Here is a 14,866-nt window from a genome sequence, read left to right on the forward strand (position 1 = left end):
GTGGTATCAGGAACAGTCGATGCAGAGATCGGAATTCTGCTGAGCCTACTGTAAGCCTCATCAATAGGAGGAATCGAGGGACTAGTAAGCATTTGGTTCTTTGCGGATTCATAAACAGAGTCTAAACCAGAAAGAAAGACCCCTACCATAAGCATATCTCTGTATGCCTTTTGTTGTTCACACTTGCATGCGGGAAAGTAGCTATTCAGTCTCTCAAACATGGATTTGAGACTAGAATAATAAGTGTGAAGAGGTCGGCCATCTTGTCGCATCTGATGAATATCATGATGAAGCTGCATAATGCGCGTTTCATTTCTCGCCTGTGAATACGTGGCAGCAAGGGAATCCCACATATCCTTTGCACTGTCCTTGTGCAAGACTTCATTTGCAATTTCTTGAGAGAGAGTACCAACAATCCATACCATAACCAACGAATTATCTTTAAACCAAGTAGTATATTTTCCTACCTTCTGTATGGGCTCGGGCTCCAATATGAGATGTTCCTTCTCATAAGCGATCAAGGTTCTTTTTACTTGCATGGCCCACATCTCGTAATTACCCCCATCCATTTTGGTGATAATGCTGGAAAATGGGGAACTCTTCATCTCTCCCGACGATACAAAGGAAGAGGGATTAGCGCCACTGCTAATTTCAGACATCTTTCAACACAAGGAGGAAACCGAGCCACGGAATAGGAAGTGCAGGCAAAAAGAATACAATCACATATCGAAAGACAACATGCTGATCATGAAGCAATATGCAGTTAACGCATGTAGCAATCCAGAAGTCTGATCGGCGGGAAGAGGCAACAGCAGAGCTGAACGAAGAGAGATACCAGAGACGGCGCTGGGAAGAAAATCAGCGTGCAGAACCTCGGGCAGAGCAGCGGCGGAACAGCGGCGGAGCAGCGTGCAGCGGAGGAGCAGCGTGCAGAGCAGCGGCGGAGCAGTAGCAGCGGAAAGACGCTGAGAGGAAAATCAGCGTTGAGGCGGCGGCGAAGATGACAGGCGAAGCAGCAACGGGCGCATGCGTTCAGTCTGCTGGGCGGAGCAACGGCAGAGTGCACACGCGGCGGCGGCGCAGGCGGACGGGCGCAGGCAGACGGGCGCAGGCGGACAATGGGTAGGGCGACGAGGGGCAGCAGGGCTGGGTCGGGCGGCAATGGACAGGGCGGGGTCGGGCGACAATGGACAGGGCGGCAATGGGCAGGGCTGGGTCGGGCGGCGGCAGCTGACGCCGATCAGGCGGCGGCCGGCGCCGCTCAGTCGGCGACAACTCGCTGAGGAGGAGACGGCTGGTGCTCTGATACCATGATGAATTTAAGAGAGCTAAACTTTGATTCACCTCGAAAGAATCCCTAACTCCTCTTTATATAGACTAGAGGAGAGGGATAAGTTACAAGAAAGTCATTAAAAAGAAACATTATTACACAAGTGCCCTCTCAAGCCTAATACTGAGTATAAACACGTCTTAACAGAACATTCTTTGCAAGTTTGTAAGGCAGTGTCCATTTTTCTTTGGAAAACACTTGGTGCATTTTTAAGTTCAAAAGGCATTACGACCCATTCAAAATGCCCGTGAGGACATGTAAAAGCTGTCCATTCAATGGTTTCTTTGCCATCTTGACTTGCCAAAATCCACTTTTACAATCGAACTTTGAAAAATACTTTTTATCTTGGATTCTTTGTATCAGGACATCTTTATCTAGATTATTATATCCATCATCTCGGGTGTTATCATTAAGTTTCCTCTAATTTATTACCATTCAGGTTTTTCTTCAATCTTGTTCTGAATGTTTGTTAACAATGAAAGCAGAAGATCGATGAGGACTACTACTTTTTTGTATGACTTTAAGGGTTAATAATTCCGTTATATGTTTATCTAGTTCTTTTTCTTCTTCTAGGGAATGTTTAATATTGGCTGTTTTAATTCTTAAATCTGGATTGATTATGTCTAGTTTACATTCTATTTTATTTTTATCCCAATATTTTTGGGGTTCATTCCCTATAATTTCTAATTTTGACAACCTTGAGATGGCATCGTCAAGTTCTGGGTAGGTAGAATTGATTCCTATATTTTCAAGTAGGTTTAGTATCCTCTTACTATCAAAGATATAAGTTGGACATTCATAGTTTGCTGTACTAATTTCTAAAAGTCCATCATAGTTGGGTTAGAGTGCTTTTGTTTCGTTGTCTATTAATGTTGACACGTACTGGGTGTCTGGAAGAGTTTGACAGATGTAGGTTGGATTTTTGAACCCCAAGGTTGTCAAAATTAGAAATTATTGGGAATGAACCCCAAAAATATTGGGATAAAAATAAAATAGAATGTAAACTAGACATAATCAATCCAGATTTAAGAATTAAAACAGCCAATATTAAACATTCCCCAGAAGAAGAAAAAGAACTAGATAAACATATAATGGAATTATTAACCCTTAAAATCATACAAAAAAGGAGTAGTCCTCATCGATCTTCTGCTTTCATTGTTAACAAACATTCAGAACAAGTTCGAGGAAAAACCTGAATGGTAATAAAGTACAGGAGACTTAATGATAACACCCGAGATGACAGATATAATATTCCATATAAAGATGTCCTGATACAAAGAATCCAAGATAAAATGTATTTTTCAAAGTTTGATTGTAAAAGTGAATTTTGGCAAGTCAAGATGGCCAAAGAATCCATTGAATGGACAACTTTTACATGTCCTCAAAGGCATTTTGAATGGGTCGTAATGCCTTTTGGACTTAAAAATGCAGCTAGTGTTTTCCAAAGAAAAATGGACACTCCCTTACAAACTTGCAAAGAATTTTCAGTTGTCTACATAGATGACATTCTAGTTTTTTCCAAAACAAAAAAAAAACATATTTCACATCTGAAACAAATCTTTAGTGTTTTTGAAGAACAAGGAATAATCATTTCGAAGACCAAAATTGACTTATTAAAAACACATAAAATTCCTTGGAACAGAAATTGGAAATGGCTACATTAACCTCCAGCCTCATATTGTACAAAAAATTCTAAAAGATTTCCTTGATAAAATAGAAGACAAAAAGTCCCTACAACAATTTTTAGGAATCCTAAATTATGCTAGGCCTTACATTCCTCAATTACACAAACTCATAGCAGGGTTATATGCTAAATTAAGACCAAACAGAGTCATTTACTTCAATGAGGAAGATATTGAGCAAGTCCAAAAAATCAAACAACTGGTCAGTAATCTCAAACCTTTACGATTACCCTTGAGTACAAATTACTTAGTTATACAAACTGATGGTTCACGACAAGGTTAGGGTGCTGTTCTTCTTGCTAAACCATCAAAATATGAAGCTAAAACAACAGAAGAAATTGAGTGAGAGAGGGCTCGGCTGAGGGAGAATATAGCGATAGAACGTGAATGAGACATGGTGAGGGCGAGAGAAAGCTGACGGGAGAAAGAGCAGAGGACGAGGGAAAGAAAACAGACGAGAGGGGGAGCGTGCGTGAGAGAGAAATGAAGCGTCTAACACCCGTATCGCGTCAACGCTGGTTCAATTTTGTTCACGCGCCTGTGTTTTGCATCCACATGAGCTGTCAATTCACTGAATCAAATATAAATAAAATGAATGTAAATGAAACAAATGTGAATGAAGTGAATTGAATATGATCAATATGTGTGTTGATCGTAGCTATTGAGCGGTTCCTACATATTGTGGAATATGTGAGGGATTACCATGATAAGTTATGTGATTGCATGTGCGTATCATGATATTATAGTGATTATGTTTCTTTATATGTTAGATTCTGTTGAAAAGTAAAAGCGTAAAGAACAACTGATGTAACGTGGAAAACCCTCAACAAGAGGGAGAAAAAACCGTGGGTGAGGAGGTCGGTGCCCACTAGCAGCCAGACACACTCTCTCTTAATTCTTCATTAACATCCAAGATTAGGGTTTACAATGGTATAAGTATGCCCAAACAAGGACATAATGGATCAGGTCCAGACCCAGACCCATACATCAAGATCCGTCAACACTCCCCCTCAAGTTGGGCATACATATCAAACATGCCCAACTTGGATACATTTCTCTCAAATGGAGTTACATGTAAAGCTTTAGTTAGAATATCAACAGTTTGGTCTTCAAACTTCATGTATGGTAATGTTAACTCCCTGGCATCAATTCTTTCTCTGATGAAGTGACGGTCAATCTCAACATGCTTTGTTCGATCATGGAGTACTGGATTGTTAGCCAAGTTAATAGCAGACTTGTTGTCACAATACATCCTCATAGGCCCTTCAATCTCTATCCCAATATCAGTCAGCAAGATCTTTAGCCACAACAACTCTGAACTCCAGTAGCAACTGCCCTATATTCAGCCTCTGCACTTGAGCGGGAGCAGACATCTTGTCTCTTGCTTCTCCAAACAACTAGATTTCCTCCCAAGTAAACGCAGTACCCTGACGTAGATCTTCTGGTGTCAACACAGCCTGCCCAGTCTGCATCAGAATACTCTTCAATTTCTATAGACCTCTGTTTCACATATAGAAGTCCCTTGTCAGGATTCTTCTTCAAGTAGCACATGATTCTATCTACAGCTTTCAAGTGCACATCCGTAGGTGCATGCATAAACTGGCTCATCACATTTACAGCAAAGGTGATATCTGGTCTAGTCAGAGTGAGGTATATCAATTTTCCAACTAGCCGTTGATATCTCCATTTAGCTTCTTCACACAAAAGTTCTCCATCCTTGCTATCGAGTTTGTGCCCAGCATCCAGAGGAGTAGACGTTGGTCTGCATCCCAGTTTTCCTGTCTCCTTTAGTAAATCCAAGGTATACTTTCTTTGATTAAGCACAAGAGTTGTAACTGATCTGGCAATTTCAATACCAAGGAAATACTTCAGCTTGCCAAGATCCTTGAGATCAAATTCAGCCGATAGTAAACCCTTTAATCTTGCTATCTCTTTTTCATCATCACCTGTAACAATCATATCATCAACATAAACCAGCAGTAGAGTAACTTTACCCTCTATCCTCTTCACAAAGAGAGTATGATCTCCATTTCCTTGTTTGTAACCATGCTTCTTCATAACAAGTCTGAGACGTTCAAACCATGCTCGGGGAGACTGTTTGAGCCCATACAAAGCCTTCTTCAGTTTACAACATTTTTCAGGTTTCTCAAAACCCGGGGGCATACACATATATACTTTCTCTTCGAGATTTCCGTTGAGAAAGACATTTTTAACATCGAGTTGGCACATCTCCCAACCCTTCAGTACCGCCAAAGAAATAATAACTCTAATAGTCTTCATCTTCGCAACTGGGGCAAACGTCTCTAAGTAGTCGATCCATATTTCTGACTGAACCCCTTGGCCACCAGACGTGCTTTGAACCTCTCAATGTTCCCATCTGGTTTGTACTTAATGATGTAGACCCACTTTGACCCCACCAAATGAGCCGCTTCAGGAATCTCTACCACCTCCCATGTCTGATTTCTGTCTAAGGCCTCCATCTCTTCTTGCATGGCATGAGTCCACTTGGGGTCACTCTGAGCCTCTGTAACACTCCTGGGAATCACAACCACAGACAAGGATGATACAAAACATTCTAGGATGCTTTCTAATGCACAATTGGGGTCGAGGAGACACTCGACTCGATACCCCACCTCATTTGTCCTAAACAGTTATCAATTCTAGTATGCACATGCAAATGCGTAGCATTTTCAAAACAAGCTTCTAATAGCTTTTCAAAACAAATCATATCATATATCAATTCATTTGCATGCATACACACATTTACTCACAGAACAGTCAATCAGTCACATCACAATCTTAGGATTCCACGATCCTAGGAACACACATTCACACATTTGCCCCAGGCAACAGGGATTTGCCTGGAATGCTGCCATACCTGTCGTGCGCCTACAAAACTCTTCAAAATGCCTCGAGCTTCGAATCTGGTCGCACAAGGTCGATGGGATGTGCCCGGTGTAACTGCAGACATAAGCAAAAGATAAGATTTCTACTAGTTAGCTTCACAATCCGAACAAATATAAAACAAAATCATTGAGGCACATGTCATCGCCTCAAGAGGGTGTCGACGAGTAGTGTCGACCTACAAGTAGCGTCCTTCAACTTCTTGACGTTGCCACCAAACACCAAAACTCAATGTTTCGATCAATCCATCACAACTCATTCTTAAATGCTTTCTTTAGTCGAGGCGTGAACCCCAAATCACATCCAACTTACGTATACTTTCCCCAAATAACTCCAAGATACACCCGTTCACAAAAGCATGTGCCATGTGCTCACTAAGACGATTCTAAATCTTCCCCACAACATCACAATCTCTACCATGCTTCCCTATTGTTTCGAAAATCAATACCTCAAGCTTAAAAGATCAATATAGACATGAATCATCGCTTCTCCAACATAATCCTAAACTTTCCTTAAAAAGCAAAGTCGCTAACATGCATCCCTAATCATCAAATTCTAAATTCTAGCATGCTCAAACTGATAATATTAGAAAGAATAATCTTTGATTAACTTCGAAATCTGCCCTAACTCCTCTTTATATAGACTAGAGGAGAGAGAGAAGTTACAAGAGAAACATCTAAAGGAAAAGTTATTACAAAAGTACCCTCTTAAACCTAAAACTGAATATAAACACATCTTAACACTCCCCCTCAAGTTGGAGCGTATATGTCAAATAGGCTCAACTTGGAACAGCAGCTTTGGAATGGTCCCCTTGCAAGAGCCTTAGTAAAGATATCAGCCGTTTGCCCTGTAGTTGAAATGTGTGAGGTACTTACAAACCCCTTTTGAATCATGTCTCTAGTATAGTGACAATCTACTTCAACATGCTTGGTTCTTTCATGAAAAGCCGGATTATTAGCAATAAACAGTGCAGCTTTGTTATCACATAACAGTTGCATAGGAAGAGGCACTTCGACAGTAAGATCCAACATCAGGGATCTAACCCACATAACTTCAGCAGTACCCTGAGCCATAGCTCTATACTCAGATTCTGCACTTGATCTGGCAACCACAGTTTGCTTCTTACTCTTCCATGTAACCAAGTTGGATCCAATAAACACACAAAATCCAGTAGTGGATTTTCTGTCTGAGGGGCATCCTGCATAGTCGGCATCAACATACACAGATATAGTGAGTGAGGTACCATTCTGAAAGAAGAGTCCCGTTCCTGGTGAATTCTTTAGATACCTAAGAATCATCATAGCAGCATCCCAATGAACTTTCTTGGGCTTATCCATAAATTGACTCACTCTGCTAACAGCATAGGCAATGTCAGGTCGAGTAACAGTGATGTATAGGAGCTTCCCAACAATCCCTCTATACTGTCTTGCATCAACATCTTCAGTATCATCATCATACAAGCGGGTATTGATATCCATAGGCGTGGATGCAGGCCGACACCCCAGCATCCCTGTCTCTTGCAAAACATCAGTAACGTATTTCCTCTGGCACATGATAAGGCCCTTTTGATTTCTGGCAAACTCAATACCAAGGAAATAACGTAGTTCACCAAGGTCCTTGGTGACAAAGTGTTGTCCAAGGACATCCTTGATGTTGGAAATCCCCTGATCATCATCCCCTGTAACAATGATATCATCAACATAAACAAGAACTATCACCGTACCTGTAGAAGTCTTCTTGACAAAGAGGGAATGGTCGGCCGAAGAACGTCTGAAGCCCTCATTCTCAATATTCTCTGACAATTTCTGAAACCAAGCTCGAGGACTCTGTTTCAGACCATAAATCGCCTTTCGCAATCTGCACACTTTCTGACACTCCCCCTCAGCAACAAACCCTGGTGGTTGCTGCATATACACTTCTTCATGTAAGTCACCATAGAGAAAGGCATTTTTGACATCAAGCTGTGAGAGGGACCAATTCTTGCTGACAGCCACAGCAAGGAGAATCCGTAAGGAAGCATGTCGTGCCACAGGAGAGAAGGTATCATAATAATCAACCCCATAAGTTTGGGTATAGCCTTTTGCAACCAGACGAGCCTTATATCTGTCAATACTGCCATCTGCTCGGTATTTGATAGTAAAGACCCATCTGCAACCAACAATGGCTGCATCAACTGAAGGAGTAACAAGGGTCCAGGTGCCTCTAGACTGAAGAGCATCCATCTCTTCTTGCATAGCCGCTGCCCATTTGGGATCAGAGAGAGCATCCATGGGATTCTGTGGAAGAGCAATAGCCGACAGCCCCTTGACAAACTGTCGGTACATAGGGGTGAGTCTATCCATGGATAAATGACCAGAGATAGGATGCAAAGTGCAACTGCGTTTGCCTTTCCTTTGAGCAATGGGCACATCAAGTTCATTAGGAGCAGGAACATGCTCGTGACATACTCCTATGTCATCATTACATAAAACATTGTCAGTTGAGTTTGTGTCAGGAATTACCTTGGGCGTGCTGGGTGAAGGCACAGGTGCACATTGAACAGGCGCAGCAGGCTTAGTACGACGATGGTAGACAGCCCCAAAACGTGGATCAACTGGGTTTGGACAACTCATGAGAGGTAGAGGAAATTGGACTTCATCATTTAATGCAGGCGCCCTTAATTGAGTTCCATTTGGGGAGAAGAAAGAGGTTGATTCAAAAAATGTAACATCAGCACTCACATAATACCGACGAGTAGAAGGATCATAACATCGATATCCCTTTTGAGTGCGGGAATAACCAACAAAGATCGTTTTGATGGCCCGAGGAGACAACTTATCTCGCCCAGGACCAAGCAACTGAACAAAGGCAACACATCCAAAAACACGAGGTGGAACAGAAAACAAGTCTCTGTCAGGAAAGAGGACAGAGATAGGAATAAGGTCTCCCAACACAGATGACGGCATACGATTAATAAGATAGCATGCTGTGAGAACAGCATCGCCCCAGTAAGAATGGGGAACATGGCTATGTATGATAATGGTTCTGGCAACATCAAGAATATGACGGTGTTTCCGTTCAGCAACCCCATTTTGTTGGGAGGTATAGGCACAAGAAGTTTGGTGGATGATACCCTTATCCCTGAAAAATTGTTCCAAAGAGGAAGCACAGAACTCAAGAGCATTGTCAGAGCGCACAATTTTGACACAAGTATCAAACTGAGTCAGAATTTCATTGATAAAATTTTTGATTACATGACCCACTTCAGATTTATGCTTCATAAGAAAAACCCAACTAACACGACTATAGTCATCGACAGCAACAAGATAATATCGATGACCTTGAAGAGCAGGTGTACGACTCGGACCCCAAACATCAAAATGAAGTAACTCAAACACAGAATGGCTACTTCGACTGGGCCGCGGAGGAAAGGATGACCGATGGTGTTTGCCCAACTGACAAGACTCGCATTGAAAAGAAGACTTGGGAGACAGCTGAGGAAGAACATGCAGCAGTTTCTGAAACGGTAGATGTCCAAAACGTAAATGCCAAGTATAAGCCGAGGATGAGGACGACCCTGCATAGGTAGATCCAGCAAAGGGAAAGGGATGCACTAGCCTGTAAAGACCTCCCTGTTCACGGCCACTGCCAATCACCCTGCCCGTCAGTATATCCTGAAACACAAGAGAAGAGGAGTCAAATATCGCACGACAGTTTAAATCTCTGGTAATCTGACTGATAGATAGTAGGCTATGTGGGAATTCTGGTGCATGAAGAACATGTTGCAATGGTAATGATGAAGTAAGTTGGACCTCTCCAAGTCCAACAACGGGAGAATATTTGCCATCTGCTAGAATAACCGAGCGACCAGGTGGAGTAGGGACATAAGAAGTAAACTGTGCCTTGTCTCCACAGAGATGTGTCGATGCACCTGAATCAATGAGCCAATCTGTAGTGTCAGAATACATACCAGATGAAGATGCACTGGCAGCAGTAGTGATAGTAGATGTGGTCAGATCAGGAGCTTGTTGAGGTCTATCTCCAATCAAGTGTCTCAACTGAGAGATAATATCATCTGCACGTAACTCACTGGAGGAAACAGGATGTTGAGTCTTAGGCTGCTCTGGAGAATCAGTAAAAACAGTCTGATTGGCAACAGCTGGACGACCATGTTTCTGCCAACACTTATCCACAGTGTGACCAATGCGATGACAAAACTGACATACTGGGCGCGAAGGGGTATTGCCACGGCCACGGTATCCTCGTCCTCTGGCAAAGAGGGACCCACCTCTGCCACGAGTAGCAAGCATAGCAGAAGTGGTATCAAGAACAGTCGATGAAGGGATTGGAATTCTGCTTAGCCTACTATAAGCTTCATCAATAGGAGGAATCGAGGGACTAGTGAGCATCTGATTCTTTGCTGATTCATAAACAGAGTCTAATCCAGACAGAAATACTCCGACCATAAGCATATCTCTGTATGCCTTCTGTTGCTCACACTTACATGCAGGAAAGTAGCTGTTTAGTCTCTCAAACATGGACTTGAGACTAGAATAATAAGTATGTAGAGGGCGACCATCTTGGCGCATCTGATGAATATCATGATGAAGCTGCATAATTCTGGTTTCATTCCTCGCTTGTGAATAGGTGGCTGCAAGGGAATCCCACATATCCTTTGCACTTTCCTTATGCAGGACTTCATTGGCAATGTCTTGAGTAAGAGTACCAACAATCCATACCATAACCAACGAATTATCTTTAAACCAAGTAGTATATTTTCCTACCTTCTGTACGGGCTCGGGCTCCAATATAAGATGTTCCTTCTCATGAGCGATCAAGGTTCTTTTTACTTGCATGGCCCACATCTCGTAATTACCCCCATCCATTTTGGTGATAAAGCTGGAAAATGGGGAACTCTTCATCTCTCCCGACGACACAAAGGAAGAGGTATTAGCGCCGCTGCTAATTTCAGACATCGCTCAACACAATGGAGGAAACCGAGCCACGGAATAAGAAGTGCAGGCAAAAAGAAGACAATCACATATCGAAAGACAACATGCTGATCATGAAGCAGTTAACACGGGCAGCAATCCATAAGTCTGATCGGCTGGAAGAGGCAACAACAGAACTGAACGAAGACAGATTACCAAAGGCGACAGCGAAGACGCTGAGAGGAAAATCAGCGTGCAGAGCAGCGGCGGAGTAGAGGAGGCGATGCAGCGAAGACGCTGAGAAGAAAATCAGCGTGCAGGGCAGCGGCGGAGCAGAGGAGAATGGTGGAGACAGCAAGGGCGATGCAGCGTGCAGCGGCAGCGGAGAAGCAACAGTGACAGACGGCGGCGGCGGGCGGAGGTGACAGTCACGGCGGGCAGCGGCGAAGATGACTGCAACAGCGGACGGAGGCGTCGGGCGGAGAAGACAGCAACGGGCGGAGGCGTCGGGCGGAGAAGACAGCAACGGGCGGAGGCGTCGGGTGGAGAAGACAGCAACGGGCGGAGGCGTCGGGCGGAGAGGTCAGGACAGCGACTGGCAGAGGCGTCGGGTGGCGAGGTCAGCGACGGGCGGAGATGGGTGGACACGAGCGGGTGGAGGAAGCGCAGCGATGGGCGCGGTCAGGCGGCGGGCGGCGCCGCTCAATCGGCGCGCCAAGGAGGAGGAGACGGCTGCTGCTCTGATACCATGATAATATTAGAAAGAATAATCTTTGATTAACTTCGAAATCTGCCCTAACTCCTCTTTATATAGACTAGAGGAGAGAGAGAAGTTACAAGAGAAACATCTAAAGGAAAAGTTATTACAAAAGTACCCTCTTAAACCTAAAACTGAATATAAACACATCTTAACACAAACAATAATTATACATGCTCTAATAGAAAATAACAGTTGATTTAGGCTTGGTTAAACCTCGCTCACCCCGAAATTAGAGTCTAGACTGTTGTAATCCTCTCGGCAGCCACCCCACAAATTCGAAAGGCCCCCGAACAGCTAGAATTCCTCAATGCCGCCACCTCCAAAGCATTCACCTCACTGCTATGAGGGGAAAGATGTATCCCCCAATCTGCAAACCGACCCAACAGCCACAAAAGGGTCAAAATTGATGACAAGGGAGTTCCAAAAAAGGGGGTCAGTCATTAGAAGAGACCCACGGTAGTTGTGTGGGGGAGGGCTGAAAACGAATGAGAGAGAGAGCACCGATAGAGAGGAGAGACTGAGAGAGAGGGTTCAGACAAAAGGGGAAAAACGGGCAGTGAGGGTGAGAGTGAGTGAGAAGGGAGAAGGAGACGAGAGGGTAGTAGAGGAGAGGGACCGTGCGGGAGAGGGCTGGCGGAAAGGGGAAAGAGAGTGGCGAGAAAGAGAAAAAAAACGTGCGGGCAGAGAGGGCAAGAGAGCATGAGAGTGGTGGAGGAGGAAAATAGCAAGAGAGAGAGAGTTTACCAAAGCGCCACCGCCGTCGCCGCTGTCACTGCCGTCGTCGCCGCTGCTCAAACCTCCACCTTCTTCTTCTCTGTGTTGCGGTCGTAGCCAAGGGAGAGACGAAGAGGGGAAACGAGGGAGAAGAAGGAAAGACGAGGGAGAAGAAGGCGGTGTCGGGCTTCCTCTTGCAAGTGGAGATCAGGCCCGGGTCTGGACCCGATCCAGATGGATCTGCCCCAAAACGAAAAGCGTTACAGTTCCGTTGTGTATGACATTGGAGATATCCCTTTAAATGTCAACACATTCTTGGGTGTTGGATCACATGTTCAAGTTTTGATCTTGGTTATAATATTACTTATGACCGTTCAGACCAAAATTTGTTGGAGAATCTTGATTGGTGGATGGCAATCCACTTGTGGCCCACCTTAATGAAACATCAAAAGAGCTGCAAACCAGGCAGTAGGTTGTCTAGGACCCATGTGTATATGAACATCAACATCAAAATCTTAAAATACAGCGCTAATCCTAAACCATTCTCAATATAATGGTATGTTGTAGCCTGATGTTTCTCTGTCTCTCTCTGTTCCACCTTGGTGCTCCTTTGTGGTTTCTATTTCCTATATATCTTCTTCTTTTGCATGTACTTGGCAAACACCGGGCATGTAATGATTTTTTTCGGTTGATGATTTATGTGTTTACTAGACAATGGCATGTTGTGCTGTATCTCTAGTGTCATATCTCATCGATATTCTTCGCTATGTATATCTCAGCAATATCCTTCACTATGTCTTTTGTTTTCTTTTTGGCTGGTATATAACTGAGTGCTGAGGTGTCACTACTAGCCTATGGGGTTTTATTTCTTGTATGGTGCATATTATCTTCTTAAGCATCCTGTTGATTGACAATCACTTGATTGTTGTTGAGATGCACTCTTTGTTATTTATTTCTTAGGACAAAATTAGTGAGATTGGGGCATCCTGCTCGCCTTCTTCCCCAAGTATTAGAAAGTGCACTTGATGCACAGGTAGTAAAACATTATGTTATTAACTTGCCTTCCATTCTAGATGTTCATACTTTTTGAGGTTGGCTTGGTGTTAAATTGAGTTAGTATTTCTGTTTTCTTAAATTAGGTTTTGCGTGGCGACAACAGTGGCCTTGCAAATGACATTCGGAAGGAAATGAAGGTTAGCCTTTTTCAGACTTTGGTGAACGCTCTGGCAATGTTAAATCTATAGAAAGATACTCTGATCTTAAAAATTTCTTCTTGTTTTGTTGACGTTTAACTGGTCATCATTAAAGCTTATTCTGTTATATATTACTGTTAAAAAGTTGTTGTCCTTAGTTTTCTTGGCTGGTTGATGTTAGGTTCTGAATGGGAAGTTGTTGAGGACAAAAGATAGAAATACAAGAAGGGATATCCGGAAGGAACTCAGGACTCTTGCCAAGGAAGAGAGGAAAAGACAGCAGCTAGCTGTTATGGATGTGATTAAAGATGCAAGTGTAGTTTTAACAACTTTGACTGGTGCCTCTTCCCAGATACTGGAAGGCCATGATTTTGATTTGGTTATTATTGATGAAGCTGCCCAAGCTCTTGAGGTGGCTTGTTGGATCGCTCTGCTGAAGGTACGCTAACTACTTTTTATTTGTTGTGAACTGTATTTGTACCATACATTATTGGCTTTGAACCAAATATTTATGCTAATTGTTGTTGGATATTTATAATGCTTTGGTTCATAGTTCCCTTATTATTCTCTCTATGTCTGAAATGTGTAAACTTGAACGATCCGATTGAGTATATATAACAATCCAGATTGGATGATATGTATTACATAAAAAAAAAGCAAAAAAAGAAAAAAAAAAAAGTGAAACCAAATTGTACCTGTTGGGAAATAATATTATATTATTCTCAACAGCACCCAATGTATTTTTGTTTATCCCAAAACACTTTTACTTTTGAAGTTGGCAGCTGTCCATATCCTTGACCGTCCTTTAAACTAATCTTAAGTTTGCTGGTTATTGACATTCCTTCCTAGCTGATTTCGGGTGTTCTAGGTTTGTACCATCATCATGCACAGTAAATGGTGCATATGTTAATGCATGCAACGAAGATATTGCTCGGGCTCAAGAGGAAACAAGAGGAAAAAAGTCATCATTAACATGGCCCTAAGGTGGGTGGTACATTGCTTACAAAAGAAACCCATCAAGAAAGTAAAATTACTAAATACGGCACTATGACATTCTAAAATGCTAATAACCACCCGATCCACTTAACTATTTTTCTAGAACGCTCCCCTCTCAAGCTGGAGCATATATATCTATCAGGTTCAGCTTGTTACAAAACTTCAAGAACATAGAGATAAGGGTTTGGTAAACGTATCTGCAACCTGCTCTTCAGTAGGAACATGAACGGTAGAAATGTTCCTTGCTTGAACCATATTCTTAATATAGTGGCACCCTTCTTCAATATGTTTCGTCCTCTTATGAAATGCTAGATTGTTGGATGTATAGATTGCTGCCTTATTATTACAAATCATTGTCATTGAAAGTGGGACATTTA

The 14,866-nt window shown here is 42.8% G+C and overlaps 1 protein-coding gene across 2 annotated transcripts in view; it reads left to right on the forward strand.

Annotated features, from left to right (window-relative positions):
• LOC116256012 (uncharacterized) overlaps positions 1–14,866 on the forward strand; it is a 121,747-nt gene that overhangs the window by 55,125 nt on the left and 51,756 nt on the right. For both annotated transcript variants that reach the window (XM_050078494.1, XM_031632127.2), the window contains 3 exons: positions 13,261–13,333; positions 13,440–13,493; positions 13,675–13,932. In XM_050078494.1, the coding sequence (XP_049934451.1) occupies positions 13,261–13,333; positions 13,440–13,493; positions 13,675–13,932 (385 nt within the window). The remainder of the gene's footprint in view (positions 1–13,260; positions 13,334–13,439; positions 13,494–13,674; positions 13,933–14,866) is intronic.

Source organism: Nymphaea colorata, chromosome 6, assembly GCF_008831285.2.
Source record: "Nymphaea colorata isolate Beijing-Zhang1983 chromosome 6, ASM883128v2, whole genome shotgun sequence".
Classification (NCBI taxonomy): Eukaryota; Viridiplantae; Streptophyta; class Magnoliopsida; order Nymphaeales; family Nymphaeaceae; genus Nymphaea; species Nymphaea colorata.